This window comes from Hirundo rustica, chromosome Z (assembly GCF_015227805.2).
Source record: "Hirundo rustica isolate bHirRus1 chromosome Z, bHirRus1.pri.v3, whole genome shotgun sequence".
NCBI classification, from domain to species: Eukaryota; Metazoa; Chordata; class Aves; order Passeriformes; family Hirundinidae; genus Hirundo; species Hirundo rustica.
This window is the reverse complement of record NC_053488.1, coordinates 350,885-368,003: the sequence shown is the minus strand read 5'-3', so window position 1 is coordinate 368,003 and position 17,119 is coordinate 350,885. Positions and strand designations below refer to the sequence as shown.

The 17,119-nt window shown below is 44.3% G+C and overlaps 1 protein-coding gene across 10 annotated transcripts in view; it reads right to left on the bottom strand.

Moving 5' to 3' along the window:
* Positions 1 to 17,119, bottom strand: part of NEDD4L (NEDD4 like E3 ubiquitin protein ligase) — an 85,463-nt gene that overhangs the window by 37,410 nt on the left and 30,934 nt on the right. For 5 of the 10 annotated variants that reach the window (XM_040090435.2, XM_040090437.2, XM_040090433.2 and 2 more), the window contains exons 3-5: positions 13,435 to 13,516; positions 9,936 to 9,974; positions 8,803 to 8,856 (exon numbers count right to left, since the gene is read on the bottom strand). In XM_040090435.2, coding sequence (XP_039946369.1) covers positions 8,803 to 8,856; positions 9,936 to 9,974; positions 13,435 to 13,516 — 175 coding nt within the window. Of the gene's footprint in view, positions 1 to 4,708; positions 6,687 to 8,802; positions 8,857 to 9,935; positions 9,975 to 13,434; positions 13,517 to 17,119 lie in introns of those variants that run through there. The other 5 variants (XM_040090429.2, XM_040090431.2, XM_040090427.2 and 2 more) reach the window with 4 other exon arrangements.

The following is a 17,119-nucleotide window of genomic DNA, read 5'->3' as shown; positions in this document are numbered from 1 at the left end:
GGAACCCATACAAACTCATCTTCTAAAAATGTACCAGCATGGGCCAGTGTCTGTGGACATCAGGAGATAAATGATTTAAATGAAGAGCTGAATTGAACACTCTTGGTGACTGAGCACAGGAGTGGCAAAGGCAAGAAGGGCAACGCTAGAGGAGAAAACCAAGACCCCTCCCTGAACTGCATTAATCACCAAATAACAGTCATGTCTGGTCACAGTGATTTGAAGGGGCAGAAATCCCTTTTTGCTTTATTGGATCTATGAAGATTCTCATCAGTTTTCCTTGTGCTGATCAGCAACACACAAAGCATTTGGTGCCCTGTAACAACTCGGGAAAGAGTCAGGTCTTATTCTGAAACATCAACACTTAGTTATTTTTAATCACAACGTTCACTTCATGGACTAAAGTAGAAAACCAGAATATGAACCTGGAACTGACTTTCATACCAACCAAAACATATCTCCTATCTTGCAAATGACACTGGTGTAAAACTTGAACCATGTTGTTCCTGCCCTGCCCTTTCAATTGTCCCCAGAGGCAGCCCTCGAGCAATGATGGCTGAGCACAGGGCCAGCACAGCCATGTGCTGCCTCATCACTGCAGCTGGATGAGCCATGGGCTGGAACTGCTCGTTAAGGAATCTTTCTTTTCCAACCCACAGGACCCGAGACAGACAAGAAGTTGGAAACACATGGATAAGGACAGAGAATGCTACCCCAAGGCTTCCATATCACAGACTATGAATATCTTGGAGCAAAGCACATCGGAAGCCTTGGATCCAAATGAGGCTAACAGTAAACACCAATGCATAGGGTGAGTTATTGGGCATGTTTTCCCTTTTATTTGCTAATATTGTCACGAACGCATCCCTTTCCTGACAGTTCCTGACTACATACACAACTACAGAGCCTTTTCTGCAGGAAAAAAAATATGTACTCATTCCTGAACAGAACTTCCTGAAGAGCTGATGTCAATCACAGTCCAGCCAAGGCAGAAATCCTGCAGGAGGCTTTCCTTGTGCAAGAAAGGTCTACAGAAGCACCGAGTTCTATAGACAAACATTTCTAACCCTGGATAGAGCAGAAAACATGCACCTTTTATACAGATGACCTAACATGAGCTATACTGTGTGAGTAACATCATATACTGGACACCAGAAAACCGGCCCCAACAGATCCTGAAATCCATCAGCAAACCCACTGACCTACTTTCTCTCGGGTCACACTCACAAATAAACAAACCCCAACATGAACAAAATATTCCACTCACAGGTCTCACAACAAGATAGAAAAGAAGATGGTTCCAGGTTTTAAACTTGCCTTGTAGTAGTGATTTTCTGCATGGATTGCTATCAGTTCTTTCCAAAGTTTTGCCCTGGTAGAAATCTTTTCCAAACCACAGATGTCACAAAGGTAACAAAAGGGTTACCAGCAACCTTTTTGTGCTGAAGAGGTGTCACTGAAACCAAGAAAAATGGGGAGGGGAATGAAAGGATTAAGGAAGCATCCATCCCCTCTAGAAAAATAAACTCAAAATCCACTGTGCATTAGAATACATTATGACATGACTGAAAAAGAGTCAATGTTTTTCCTCTTCTCCATTGCAGTCATTGTCAGCGGCTAATTACCAGTTTTAGAGAAGGACTCCAACAAATACAGCCTTTCCCCTGCACAGTTCTGCTCACAGCAGTTGGCTCTGCTGTGGGTGACAGAAATGACCCCTGAGCACCACTCACACATCTCAAGTCAAGCAAGGCGTGTCTGGGGACGTCACAGCCCCTGGGAGTGGCAGAGCCTGGCAGCAGCACTTGCGGTACCTCAATTCCACTGAGTTCCACGTTCCTCAGGTGAATTTTTTAACCACTTCTGCGGAGTCTGTATGAAAGCCATCACGTGCACTGCACACGTTCACCCAACTCTGCTTCCCCTTGGATGGAAAGGAAGTGTTGCCAGAGCAGTGTTTTAGCCAGAGGTCGGGTACTCAGTCCCTGGTTTGCTTTGGTGCCCCCATGCCGGTTTGCCAGGCACCCTGTAAAGCAGCACTCTAGCCTTTGTGACTGCTGAGCTGCCTTCAGCAGAGGATCCCAGGATGGGCTGGGCTGCAAGGGATCATCTTGTTCCAAACCCTCTGCCATGGGCAGTGATATCTTCCACTAGAGGAAGATTCCCTTCCCCTTATCTGAGCTTAACTCTTTTTAGTCTATGCACCCCAATCCCAGCTGGTATCTTCGGGGCATAAACAGATTCTCTGTACTTTTGCAACAATATTTATTCTAAAATGATTTCTAAGAAAGGAGAGGAAGAGCTGAGTGGTGGGAAATGCAGGCTTGCAGAACCCAGAGGTGCCGCTTCTGTTTGTTTACTAAATATAATTCAGTCCTACTGCTGCAACACTTTGTTAGGGCACGTTGTATTTTGCTCACAAAGATGCCTTTGTCAGCTCTCTCCAACAGTTGTCCAGTACATTTTTGAAGTGTTTCCCGCAAATCCAACCCTGCACTCACAGGCCCCAATGATAAACAACAGCAGTATGTGGGATATGCACAGTGCCCAGACATTCTATTGCACGGCATATAAAATATCAGAGCAGGCAAAAGAATTTGCTCCAAGGCTTCCAAGTAAAATTTTTCACAGTTCGACATGAGCTCAGCCTTTACTTAATATTTTACTCTGTCTGGTAATGAAAGACATCCTGCCTGCCCCAAAGCACTTGTCTAAAAGAGCAGATATTTGAAAGGTCACAACCGCTCGGAGCAGCAGGACTGCAGACGCCCGCTCGGATGTTTGCTCGGAGATAAATCAGGCTGCAGCAGCTGCTGCTCCCAGCCCCGGCCCAGGCCCTATATCAATCACATACACATAAACTTCTTGCACTGGGACACACCACAATTATTTTCTTTTCACACTATCAACATTAAACCAAGGCAATCTCTCCCCTCAGCTTAAGAGATCGGCTATTTCAGGCATTCCCTTTCAAACAAACAAACAAACTTCAGTGGAACAGATTAAAAATGGCACCTTAACAAGGAATGTTATGTGGTCAAAAAATGCAACACAACTTGTACCAAAACGCTTCCAATTCCCCACACTCCCCATGGCATCCTGCCCAGTCTGCCATCTCTACCCACAGTATTTCCGGATTTACTCCAACGATGAGAAGCACCACAAAAAAGGTTGAAGTTTGAATTAGTTCTTTTCCTTTGAGAGTTTCTGCCCTGCAGGGTGCAGTGCCATGTGGGCTGAGCGCCTCTGTGCCTGCCACGCTGCACAGCTGCCTCAATCCATTCCTCACGGTCACTCAAACCAAGAGCACAGAGGAGCAGATTTCCTCATCCTCCTCTGGGAACACTGAAGCGTGTCTTTGGGATGGGAATTGTTACTACAGGGGGAATAAAAACAGGGACTTTGAAGGGTAGATCCTTTTGGAAAATGAGAACCGCTGCACAGACCCCAGGGCACATCTCTGCAAACCTCTGTGCTAGGTCAGACACCCCACAGCCACGTACAGAACTGGCTGTGGTGGGTCTCCATGAACAGCTGATCTGGGAAAGGAGCAAGGGATAATAAAGAGGAAAGAGATGTGTCCTGGAACCAAATCAGTACCAGCAAGGGATTTCTTTTTATTTTACTCTTTGAAGAGCTCCAAAGAAGGTTGGAAAAACACAGAGTCCATAAGCTTTTCCATGGGAAAGCTGCAGAGTCACCCCCGGCCTTGCTGCAGGGAGCAGCTGTCCCTGTGCTGCATTTCAGTGCCTGAGAGCGCAGGAGCCATGGAGCCTGAAATCTCCTCAGCGACCATGCCACAGCTGGAGCCAGAGCTCGCTATGCTAAATACAGCATCCCTGAGCTGGGAACTCGAGTGGGCCGTGTTGGATTGCACAGCAAAGCAATTTAAGCAAATGACTAATCTAAACCCCTCTGTTTCGTTCCTACTTTGGGCTTTGAAAAAGTGGCTGAAAAACATCAACCGTCAGTCCTCACCCTCTGTAACAAAGCAAACCCAGGAGATGACTTTTGCCATCCTAACGCCAAATCAAGGCAAATGCAAACAACAAGACTCTTTACTGAGCTATGCAGAGCCACTTGCACTTGGACTTGGATCAGGACCTGTGGCATACAAAAAGCACAACGTGCTTTTCACTCCCAGAAGGAGGAAAGAAAAATTACTATGATTCTTTTTTCCCCAGACTTCTTGGTACCTTAAAACTAAGTCAGGATTTTGATTGAAACTACCCTAAGATTCCCATAGTCTTAACAACTATTTCATTCCAATACACAGTTTTAAAGTGTGTAGAGGTAAACATGTGTCCATTACATTTAGAAAGTGCCAAAGTACTTGTTTTTAAAACCAGAGTGCATGAAGAGTTCTTCATGCAGCAAGGTCTCAGCCAACTAAACTAACAGGAACATTTAATTTGCTATTTGAATGCTCTGATTTAAAAAAAAAATCTTTCCAGTTGACGTAACAGTGAATTAAGAAACGTGACAGTACGATCTGAAAACATTACATGGGATGTAATCATAACTGAGAGCAAAGTTACATTAGATCAGAAATAAAGCTGATTCGCAGCGTGCTCCACAGACACACAGAACATTCCAGCACCACCAATGGCAGGGCTGCAGTTGGCACCAGCGTGGCAGCCTTTGTCAGGCAGTCTGCTTTACCAGCACACGTACGTTAGCAGCACAGCACACTTGTCGTTGTACTTACTGCGGTGCCGGCTGCCGTAGGGGCAGGGGTGCCACGACCCTCCTTACCAACAGCCTGACTTTGTTCTTCAGGCCCACGCGTGACAAGAATCCTGAAGTGCTGCTGCCTCATGTTTTGATCTGGTCTGATTTTAAACAAGCATCCCTGCCCTTGAGGCATCCGCTCTACTGAATTGCTTCTAGGTATTTCTGCCGTGTTCCTGCTGTCTCCAGGCAGTTCCGAATTCAGCCCATCGCCTGTGGGGCTAATTCCTTCTGCCGGTGGCTGGACAGGGTAAGAAGTACTCCTTTCCAGCCGTATCCGAGGGTACCTGACCAACCTGTCACCTTTTGTTCCAGTAAAGCCAAAGTTACCTCCACCTCCCCTGCCTGTACCGCTCGTCTGTGGCTGCTGTAACTGGAGAACAAAGAACTTTTTCACTGAATTTGCTGACAGATCTGGCACATGCTGCAAGGACCAGCGCCGGGGTTCAGGGGTGGGAGTGTTATTTGGAGCCTCAGGACCAAAGGGAAGTAGAGCAACTTGAGGCACATCTGCACTCGAGGCCCGATGCTGAATCCTCACACCACTTATGTTTAAACCCGAAGCCGCTTCACTCTCTTCTTCTCGTTGGACAGTCAGCAGAGCCTCCTCGCTCTGGTTATTGGCAGGAATACTACAAAATATTCTCCGGTTACGGCAAATAGTTCCATCTGCCTGCTGCCCTGACTCTTCCGTCAGCCTGGGTGAAGAAGGTTCCGGAGTCACCCGTGAGGCGTTCGCAGAAGAGCGGTTCTCATCAGGGGACGCGTACCGCTCCCTGGAGTCCAAGAATTGACAGGGGAGCTTCTCCTCTGCAGACTCCAGGGCCGCGCACTCGTCGGCAGCTTTGCGCTGGAGCGAGATCTGCACGGAGGAGCTCCTGGTGGGGCGCACATCGATGCCGTTCAGCAGCTGCGGGATAAACATGGATGTACTCCTTTTCAAGGAGCCCACTTCGTGCAAATCCCCATCGCCGCCGCAATCTGCTCCGTGCCGCGAGAAGGCGTGAGGGCTGCTCCTTCTCGGCAAGGTGTGGAATGCCATGAAAAAGTCATCTTCTCTCTCCCGGGCAAGGATCTCCGATTCGGGGGCCGTGTTGCTTCTCCCAGAGCCAAAATGAAACCGCAGCCGATGGGCCATGGTTTTACAGAGAGGAGAAAAGGATAGGGAGAACAGCGACAATTCAGGCACTGCCAGAAGTTAAAAACCAAAGACATAAACTCCGAGAAAAAGTGTCCCATCTGCCAAACAGTTAGCACTGCAGCCCTGGGAGCGACAGATAGCAGAAATAGCCCAAGTGGCAAGCAGCATTCCAGGCATGATTGGGCAGGAGCAGTCAGTGCTCCTACACACATGGTGACATAGGGTAGGATGGTGGGAGTCACGTGGCCTGGTTCCCTCTCTCCAATGTAAGCGTGTGAGGAGTTTGTTTTTTCCTTTTTTTTTTTTAATGCCAGCAAGGGCCTGAAACAGCACCTTCCCAGCTGCTCCTTTTCCATCAGGGAGGAGTGGCCCCAGCGGGAGAGCTCTCGCAGCTGACTGAGGCAGTGAATACACTCAACACTGCCATAAATCTAAACCACATCAGATTCACGAGGCATGCTTGGAGAAAGCACTTGCAGAAAAATGAAAGTACAACAAAAACACTTCCATTTTGTGTTAAAAGTTTAAGTCAACACCACATGCAAATGAGAAAAATTCTTTCAGGCATAATGCTTTGGTGCGTTACAGCTCTGGGCTGTCGTGGCAGAACACAAATAAAGATAACACGGTTATGCTTTCAGTTTTAACCGTGCTCCTAACACAATTAAACAATAAACCTTTGCCTTTAAAAAGGCAGCATATATATGTTGCAGCAATATAACAGCAATATAACCTGCGTTCCCCTCTGAGTAACAACAAATTACAAACAAAGCAATGGTACATATGGCAAAGATCTCTCACACAGTCAAACGAGCAGGACAACAAGACAACAGAGCTCCTTTTCCAGATTTACCAGGCAGTGCAGGTGAGGGAAGAGCGGAGCTGGGTGTTGCATGTCCGTTTGTACTGATTTGTCTCAGAACTGCCTGCTCCTGGCTGGCCTCCAGCAGGGGAGTCAGCAGTGCCAGCACAGAGTACGGTTACACCCTCTGAGAGCCAGAAGAGCTCAGGAGAAGGACAGGCAGACAGGATACACCAAAATGTGAACCAACCGCCCTAACTCAGCTCTGCTACAACAAAGATACTCAGTGCCCTGAGGAGACTCACTTCCCAGCACACACCAGAGAAGAAACTCTGGTTAACCAGAAGTGCAGCTCCATCTCAGCTGTTCCCTAGGAGAACTGAAAAGCCTGAATCTTGTCAACAGCTCTGAAAACCTGTATGCGGCGGGTCAGTCCTCTGCCTAGACATCTGAACTCTGCTTGCAAGCAGCTTGCTTTGAAAGACCAAAAAATCACCAAACCAAGAGCAGTGGCAGCTCAAATGGATCAAACTGCCAGCAGCCAGCACAATCCCACATTGTTTTATGTGGATTATAAGATACAACAAAAATGTGAATAGCTTCCACACAGCAATGGTCCTGCCTTGCAGAAGCACAGGTGTTGGTATTATTTTATATTATTTTTCAGCTAAAACTTATTACTGAGAACACTGTCTCTCTGCACACAAAACGAAGGTGAATCGCATTCACTCTGTTGAGATTGGGGAACAGAAATGCAAGGACACCTGCAGCAACAGAGTGCGCTTTGGTAATCTGGGAACAAGAAGAAGGAACAAAGTCCTCCCAAGAAAAGCCATAAGTACGTGAGAGCAAAGCCAAAATAATCAGTTCAGTGTCTCCTCATTCTATAAACACAACCTGATGGAAACCTGCTACTCCAAACCCCCCAAAGTAGTCACCTTGTCACAGACCTCCTGCAAGGAAAGCCATGGCTCCTAACCCCAGGTGCTGCCCTGGCCAGGAGGTTCCAAGCCCAAGGACAGCCTGACTTTGGAGGTAGCACCACAAGGAGAACACACACAAATCAGTTCAACAATAAAAAGTGCTGAAACTATCAGGGTAAGGCCAGTACTGCAAGCACAAACTTGAAAATCCAAAGCAATATGTCTGAAATGAGTATCCCAAACCTGTCATTTCCCAGCTGTCACTGTCACAAGTTTTTTCTCTAACCCACCTCCCTGCTCCTGTGGCAACCTTTACATTCCAAAGGCACATGGCAGTTTGAATAGTGCAAGTGGTCATTATGATCATTATATACAAATAAATATGCTCCTGGTCAGCCCACTGTAGAGGCACGGTGCTACTGGTTCACCAGTTTACTTCCTCCTGAGAAAAGATCCAGTCATTCAACTGCCAAGTCCTCTTTCTCCCCAGATTACAGCTTGTGTGGTTTCCTTTGCTCTTTATTTATTAGGAAGAAAGAAGGAAAGAACCTATTTGTTGAAGACAGATACTTTTACGCTGTCTTTTTTTAGTGGGAGTATCTTTGCAACTCTGATCCCAATTCTCAGAAAGTAAACAAGTTTAATAAAGGTTATATACTGCCCCCAGCCCAGAAAATGTTAATTCCTGATCTCATGACCAGAGATGGTGTTACAATGTTCCAAAGGCAAACCCCCAAGCAAGAACTGAAACCCAACAGAGCATTGCTCTGACATGACCTCAAACCTTCACATGGGCGTTGCGTGCACAAGGTGCAGCTCTGGTAAGAACCTCCAGTGCAAGATGCAGGAGCACCAAAGGACTGAAAAGGGACATTAGAATGATCAGGGACTAAAGCAGCTGCTTTATCAGAGACTAAAAAGCTCAGGACTTTATTGGTTTGAAGTGCAGAGCCTACAGAGGGGCAGAGTGAGGGTTTCACTGCTCTGTCACAGGGCTGGCTGAAGAGGAGCATTTTGGTCTGACCCAGAAGGGCACTACTTTAGCACCCCTTTAGTCCCAAACTCAAATGGTTTTTACACATTTGTGATTCTTGGCATGCTCACTGAAACAACAGACCAAAGACACCTTTAAACTGTGTTGTATTTCCCTCAGCTGTGGCACACAGAGCCTTGCGATCAGTGTAACAACCAGGACAAGCACTCACCAGTCTGTTTTCATCAAACACCTCGAACAGGAGCCGATGGTTGGTTGGGTTTACCTGTGTGAAAATGCAAACGACACTGGAAGCTCAGCAGCTGGAAAATAACAGTATCTGGGTACGAGCTCAGGCAGCAATCACACCAAGGTAAAGAAGACAGGACCAACAGGTTTGATACAAATCTTTACTTGAACTGGAGCAGCAGAACCTTACTGCAACTGGGAAGAGGCTGGCAGCTGACGTGAAAGCTTTTATTTGCTGTGCTCTGTCACTGCATTTCCCTGACAGAGGACCCCAGTCGCAGGCTGGACAGACCATCGGGGCTCCCTGAGTGATTGATTCACGAGGAGCAGGAGTCTTGCTGCATTTCCTTCAGAATTTCACATTCAGGTATGTTTCTGACTGTCTATCACTCACCATCTCTAGCCCATTTAGCACACACACCCTTGGAACACCCAACAGAAATGCCCCCAACATCTGAAAACAGCAAATATACCTCCAGAAAATGATTTACTTAAATTGAAGCAGAAAGACTGCTGACATTTAAAAGGACAAAAACAAACATAAAAAGAACTCTGTCAGGAAAATAAAACAGCTGCTATTAAACAACAAGTTCTACAGTGTTTGATCCAGTTGCTATTATTTTTTCAGAAAAGCTTTGCAAACCAGGTTACTATGACCAGAACGTTTAATTAAGAAAATTTAGAAATAATATACAAAAATGCACAGATAATTCTGTGGGCTGAAGAAGGACTTCCCAGTTTTGAGAAAAATCACAGAACTGGGACACACAAAATAGGGTCTAAATTACTTTATAGGTCCCATTATTGCTGAGGGCTTTTGAGATGTTTGAACGGAGCATCTATGAAGTATACCAGAGGTTTTGCAGCAATGTTGTGCATTCCTTTCCCTGAGATTTTGGATTTGTATTACTCAGCTGCAAAGCCCAGAAAAGCTGCTTGGTGCACTGACCATTCCACTGGTGGCAGTGTTCTCCCAGAGCAACAATCTGCCACATCTTGCCCACAACAGCAACAACATCAGGGCAAGCAGGTCCTTAGAGCAAACGTAACAACAACAAACAGAAAATAGGATCAGCTGTGCATTCTAATAATGACCACAAATAAAGAGAAACTTACTCTAAAGTAGAACTCTTCATTCCATTTAGGGTTCAGTGTCTGTAAAAGAAATAACAATATTTACATACTAACGTTGCTTTAAGTTTTCTGGTGTGCAATTGTAAAAACATACATGCAAGTGACAGTTTTCTAGGGAAATGAAAAGAAAAGCATGTAATAAAAGAAACTGAAAAATATATTTCCATCTAGAAATTCTCTATTGAGTAAACCAAATGTGGGAGGATATTTGAGTCAGATGACCCTAAAATAGACATTAATTATAAAAAGAATTTGATGATTAAAAGACAAATCATTGAGAACCTATATAAATAAAATCTGAAGGCATATCATTCTCAAGATTCATTTAAACCCAGATGAAAAAACAAAGTATTTTCTAAACACAAAGGTAACTTTAGGGCTACAAAAATATGCTCAGATTTATGCCTTGAAATAAACAGAAAAATAATTAAAAATAATAATTCCTTGGAATAGGTAAGATATTCTTCCAATCTCCTCCCAGCCCAAGGATTTTAATTTTAACAACCAGACTAAAATGTACAGAATAAGCGTGCGTATAGATTGCAAGCTGAAGTGAGCTCAAGCATGACACAACAAATTGATAAAAAAGAGATGAGAACTACAAACAGTAATCTGGGGAATTCAAGCTTGGGTAAGTATAAAAACAATTGGACAATATGTCCAATGTTTTTGTGCTCATGCCAAATCATTCCCTCATGCTCTCACACAGCAAAGATTTACGGGCAGAGCTGACAGGAAAAATTGGCTTTACACCCACGACAATTCTGTTCTAGCGGAGAAGGGGAATCTTGGCTGCTTATCTTACTCCTTGCTATAGATCCAGTAGATTCCTCATGTGCAGGACATGGGGGCTGACTATACTGCATCTCTACAAACTGGGAGTACCGGCATGGTGGCAGAGCCGGAAACTCTTCCTCAAAGAAAAGACTGCTGTAAAGGGCAGGTGAATCAATGAGGGGAAGGGTAGGGATGGGCTTGTGGGCACAGACTTTCAGCTTTTTTCCCCTGAAGGAGCACAATGTACTCAGTAAAAAAATAAAATTAAGCAATGAGGAAAACAATGTTACATTTTAAACACTTGTATTCATCAAACACTACTGCTGTTGGCAAGAGAGTTTACATTTTACCAAAGCACTGGCTTAATGCTGGTTTTGAGGGCATTACCGCCCATTGATAATCCATTCATTCCAAATGCTGCTTAACCACAGAGTTCAGGGAAATCTGATGGACAAGGCAGCAGAGTCTTGGTAAATGCCTGGTAACTCACAGAAATCTCTTCCACCTTTACAGGTCCCACTCTTGGTGGGCCGAGTCAGAGAAAGCAAACATCTGAGGGCCAGCAAAGGAGAAGGAATTACAGCAATAGCTCCATACATGAGCAGGGAAGCAATAACAAAAACTCGTCCTCAAAACCAGCTACATCCTAAAATGGACAAGTGCTGCGCACATAAAGGACTGCCAGGAGTCAAGCTGAGCTAGACCTTCTTCGGGTATTCAAAAAGGGTTTTCAACCCCACACAGAAAAGGAGGACATGGAGAGAAATGATGGTCCTGAACACTGGAGTTCAGTGGGGAGACTGGGCATTCATTCTCAGAGATGGAAAACTATTTTTAATATTCCTTATGGGAAAGGTGGAAGTCTGGAGCTCAGTGCGGTCAAGGTGAAGAAACTGGCTAATCTTCATGTGAACTTTGAAATTCCAGCAGAAATTTTAAAGAACACATTGACCACGTTACAGGAACGGATGCCAGCAAACAGCAAACCCAGCTTTCCCTACTTCAGAGAGCCTTTTCAGCAGGGCACTTCAAACACAGCTCCAAAATGAACTACAAAGCATTAGTCACACCTTACAGCTGGATTAACTATGAAGGGAGAGAAATTGAAACAAAAAGCCTCAGAAAACCAACCCAGGTAGGTCACACCACACAAAGCTGACATTCTTCTGGTAACTTTATTTTTTCAGAGTAAGAAAACAATATGCATTTAACCCCTTTGGCTGCAATGAAGCACTTCAGAGGCACAGTCCTGCTGTGCAGTAAGATACAGATCAGACAACAGCACAGGTTGTGGAAAAGGAGAACAAAAAGGGGACACTGCAGTTCCTTCTGCTTTCCCAAAAGCATTCCTGCAATGCTGCACAGAATTACCCATTCAACAGAGGAACACAAAACTGAAGAGAAAAATGAGAAACTTGTGAAGGGTTAGACACAGTTACAAAGCTGAAGGAGGAAACTGCCAGTCAGTCATTCCTCAGATCAACTGTACTCGGTATTTTTTTAATGAATGATTTTAACTCAAAACTGAGATATGTTAGTGGTATTTTCTATTTACAAAATAGAGAAAGGACTGCATCTTGCACGGGGAAAACTCTGCCTTGAGATGAAATTTAACAATTCAAAGCAGAAATTACCATCTAGAACTTTCCAACATATGAGTTAATACCACTATTACAGAAATGACTGACAATGCCTGGGCTTTAATTGACAGTGAGAAGGAACAGTGAAAAAAGGCAGATGCAGTCCTGGGAATGAAACAAGCACCAACAGCTAACCAGGAAGGCTTTGAAAAATTCCTTTTCCACATCAAACATGCCCTAGTTCTGGGACAAGTTCTGCTTGGATCTCCCACATCTCCAGCATTCCACATTGGCTCTCTCATGACACCCAATGTCCTGATTTTAGAACCACATCATTCCAGCTTGTGTTTTCAATAACACAGTTCTCATCACTATTCTGTTTTGCAGCCATGATTTTAACTGAACCCCTGGTGATTCTAAATACCTCCATTAAAAATGACAACTCATTATTTTCCTTTACTTTTCATACAGCTTATGACTACTTTCCTCTGCACCACCAATTCAAGCAAAAAAAAAAAAAAAAAAAAAATCCTTGCGAAATCTTAGGGTCCTGATAATGACAAATATCCCCCAGTGCAATTTTGTTTGTGTGAGCTAAAATTGAGAAATGAAATAAACCCCAATTTTGGTTCTAATTAAAAATGTAACAAATCCCAGGCTTTTCTTACAGCATATCTTCTGTCATCCAGTCGTTTTAAATTCTCACATTAGGAAAATATTCCGAAAACGGACATTTTGAACAGAAAGATCACTTTTGGTAGAGTTCAGATAAATGATAACTCAAACAGAATTTCTCAGACCTTTATTTCAGCCATGTCTTTCAATGAAATATGAATTTGAAAAAAGAACCTGTGAATGGTGTAGTGACATTTGATAAGCCAAGCTTTAGGGAACAGTGTGCATCATGTCAGGTGTTGTCTCCAGGCCTCACACACTGAGGTGCAAGCACTTGTTCTCTGATTTTGGTTTGGAGAAAACCACATTATCCAGCTGCCATACAGGTATGTAATGATTTTAATTAGTGCTGCATTACAATTATGTTCCAGTGTTCTTAATCCTTCCAATGCCATGGAATTAAAAAGAGTATATATAAAGCCATGGAATTAAAAAGAGTACATACATACCTTCTTGATAGTCTTTGTCTGCACGAGAGCAAGTTCTCTGTTCTCATCTGCTACATACAAGGAAAGTTTCACATACGGGTCACTGCAAAAGAAGACATCAGATTTAATGGCCTACAACTGTACAGCCAGAGAGCACTGCAGAAGGAATTTATCATTTAACTGGGTAACAACGGCACCTCCAAACACTTCCAGTGGAATTGTCTTCAGCGGAAGCCCAGAACATTGAAAAGGAGTGTTTGAACGTGCTCAGTTAAACCCTGCCCACAACTGCAGAGATCATTCCCTGCAGCTCTGTCCCTGCTGGGGGCAAGAACCACCTGTTCCACACAGCTCCTGCCCTCCAGTGTGCCTGGGGCACTCCATTAAAACCAGTCAGGGAAAAATGGGAGCCGTGGGGTTTGGAAGAGACTGGCTGCAACTATCCCCTGGAGGCTGACAGGAATTGCGACAGGAAGCGTTTGGAAGCAGGGGCTGTGACTGTTTTGAACCGTAACACCAAACTGCGCAGTACCAGCAGTGATTCAGACAGACAGGGCAGAGAGCAACCTGCTCTAGTGGAAGCTGCTCCTGCCCACAGCACAGGGTGGAACTGGATGGCCTTTAGGCCCCTTCCAGCGCAAACCATTCCATGATTCTGTGCTCTAAAGTGGGAGAACGGATGAACTTCACACAGGTACGACGTCAGGAAGTGGAACTGGAGCGGAGGCTCTGCTTGAAGGGAGGAAATGGGTGCCTGAGTAAAACCAGGACCCTGGGCTGCTCAGGTGCTTTCCTCCCAAGGCTGCAGCACATTTAGCTGGATGATGATCCAAGGACTTTTGAAAGCATCAACAAGGGACACTCACAATACCCCCAGACAATCAGATTTTCCAACCTAGTCATGCAAATCTTGATACTTTCTGAATGTAAGGAACTATTTTGTGACAGTATCACGACAGAACAATCAGTGCTTGCGTGTTCATTATGCTGGGTGCTCCATGTATCGAATATAAAATGCCACAAAGGTGGAAACAAGAATAAACAAGACATCTTGTTGAATTGATTATTCCTATCACTAGATGCACATAAACACATCTACTTAAACTGCAATTAAGTTCAGCATTAAGCACCAAGGTTTAGAAGAAAACAAAGCATCATTGTGATTATAAAGAAATGCTGATACTGCTTTGAATTGCTTGATGTACCGTGCTAATATTTACAGTATCCTCCCAGATTTAGGTTATCAATCCATACTTAGGCAATGTTATTTTCAGGAACCCTTAGAAATACTACAATTTTTCAGTGCTAAAATACCCTGGATGAATCTCCTGCCTACAGAAAATGAAAACTGTGAAAGTGGCACAGATTATTTTTTAAGTCTATTTCTATTTTTAAAAAAAGTAGAGAATAATTAAGTTTATTACAAATTCCAGAAAGGAAATTCTGCCTTTACTGAACAGACTACTGACACCTCTGCCTGCTCTAAAAGCAGGGACAGAGTGAGTCAGACTGAGCTGTGCAGCCAGGCTCTTGGTCCTGAAGGTGAAGCTGGAGTTTACCCAAATGACTGGGTATTTGAGACTGTTTACTTAAAACAAACAGAGACTGGAGACCAAGGAAAGCTGACACTGACCCAGTGGAGCTGTCTCATCTCACACAGCCCTGCATTGCAGCCACCGTTCCCCCAGGGGCAGAACAGCTCAAGGGCTTCCAGCTGAAGGCAATGGGACACAAGGAATACAGAGGGCCCTTCCCAGCCCCAACAGGCCATGGGGAACACAGAGATCACCCAGAGAGTCAGACAATTCTTCACACTGCAGTTACAGGAGCTCTTAGTGACTAGAATGCACCTGGATTAACATTAAAATTCGTATGTTTGGAAGTCAATAAATAAAAAGCATTGTAAAACTTTTAAGAAACTTAATCTTAAGAATCAGGCTCAGATTCCAAGCAGTCTAATTTGCAAGTGCCACGAACTGAGCAGCTCCAGGTGAGATGCAGGAGTCTGTACAGCTCCAGCTGTTCGGACCCTGCTCTGCTGTCTGCTCTGCAGGTAACACCACAGGCACTCCCGGGATCCATACAGACACCAGGAAAATAACACACACCAGCTGAGACTGCCTGGTGAGCAGACACTGTAACAGAACAAACTGGGGAAGAACGCAGAGAATGGGCAAAGAATGGAAGAAGGCAGAACCCCAATTAAGAACATAACTACAGCAGCAAAACAAAACAACTGGGATCCAGAGAACAGACACTAAGTGTCAAAACAGCAGTAGAAACATTGAGGGAACTTTACAGTGGCTAATTGTACCCTGAAAACCCAGATAATAGCAAGTATTCCACATAAACTTGGCATCTTTGCAGGGGAAAATCTGTACCAACATGGACGATCCATTAAAGAAAAACATGAAAATCAGTAAAATCGAGGAAAACTTGCAAAAGAATGAAATACCACATCTAGTCTGTTAAAAGACACTGGAAACCTACAAACTGGAACGAAATAGATGTGAAGACAAGCAGTAAAATACTGGACTCCTGTCTCACAGCAGTGTCTGCAGATTTGGTAAAGGAAGGAAATCCTCATGATTCAGGTGACAGAAGACAATAATAAATGAGAGCACAAAACCCCCCAACAGACCAATCAGGTGAGTTTGGACAATGCTCTCAGGCACATGCTGAGATTCTTGGGGTGTTCTTTGCAGGGCCAGGAGCCGGGACTTGATCCTGATGGGTGCATTCCAACTCAACACATTCTATGGTTCTATGATTCTAATTTTTGAGCACAGAAAGCAGACTCAAATCAGTCTGGAGTTGTACCTGCCAGATATTGTCAGCCTGAAACTGAATGATGAAAAGGAGGGGAGATGGGGATTAAAATGAGATAGTGCTTTCTCAACTTTTCCTCAGGAAAGCACTATAAACCCCCTCACCAGCGCTCCTGGAAAGCACATTCCAAGTGGTGCATGAAGTCTTTCACTGTGCTCTAAAAACAAGTGGAAAATCAGGCAGCTCATCCAGAGCTCCTTGTGAACACCAGTGCTGATTGTGAACACCCTGAACTGCGGATTTACATCAGGATTTTAAAGGGCGGGCTGGAAAAGCTTAGGAGTGGGACGCTGGATGAGCAGAATGAAACCCCTCCACTGACATGGCTAACATGTATGTGACATACAGAACTAACAGTTCTGCACAGGTCACTTTGAGGAATAAAAGGTAATCCTAAGAAAACAATGTTAATAATGAAAGTTACGTTAATCATAATCACAAGTTAGTACAAAGAGAGTTTGGCAGAACAACAGCCCTCAAAACAATCTGAGGCCTTAAGAAATCCTTTTCCTGACCTCTGGAATTCCTCAGACGTCCAGAATTAGCTATTTAACTATGGTTTTGCCAACTTGCAGTATTTGGCATTTTCTTAAAGCTCAAGACCCAGTAGTTATATAATTATCATCTACCATTTGAATCTCAGCATGAGAAGGCAAGCTTCCAAGTCTTCTTCTGGAAGACAACAAAAGCACTGGTGACTTAAAAACTCCAGCAAAAAATCTCAAGGAAGATCAGCCTCCTTCAAAAATCACATTACTTTGGAGCGCTGTGAAACTGGGGCCCACGAACAGTATCCCAGTTGTTCACTTGAGTCTGGAATCCTATTTGCTCTACACTTTTCAAACAGTTTTGAAAGCAAGTCCCAAACTAGCTTCTG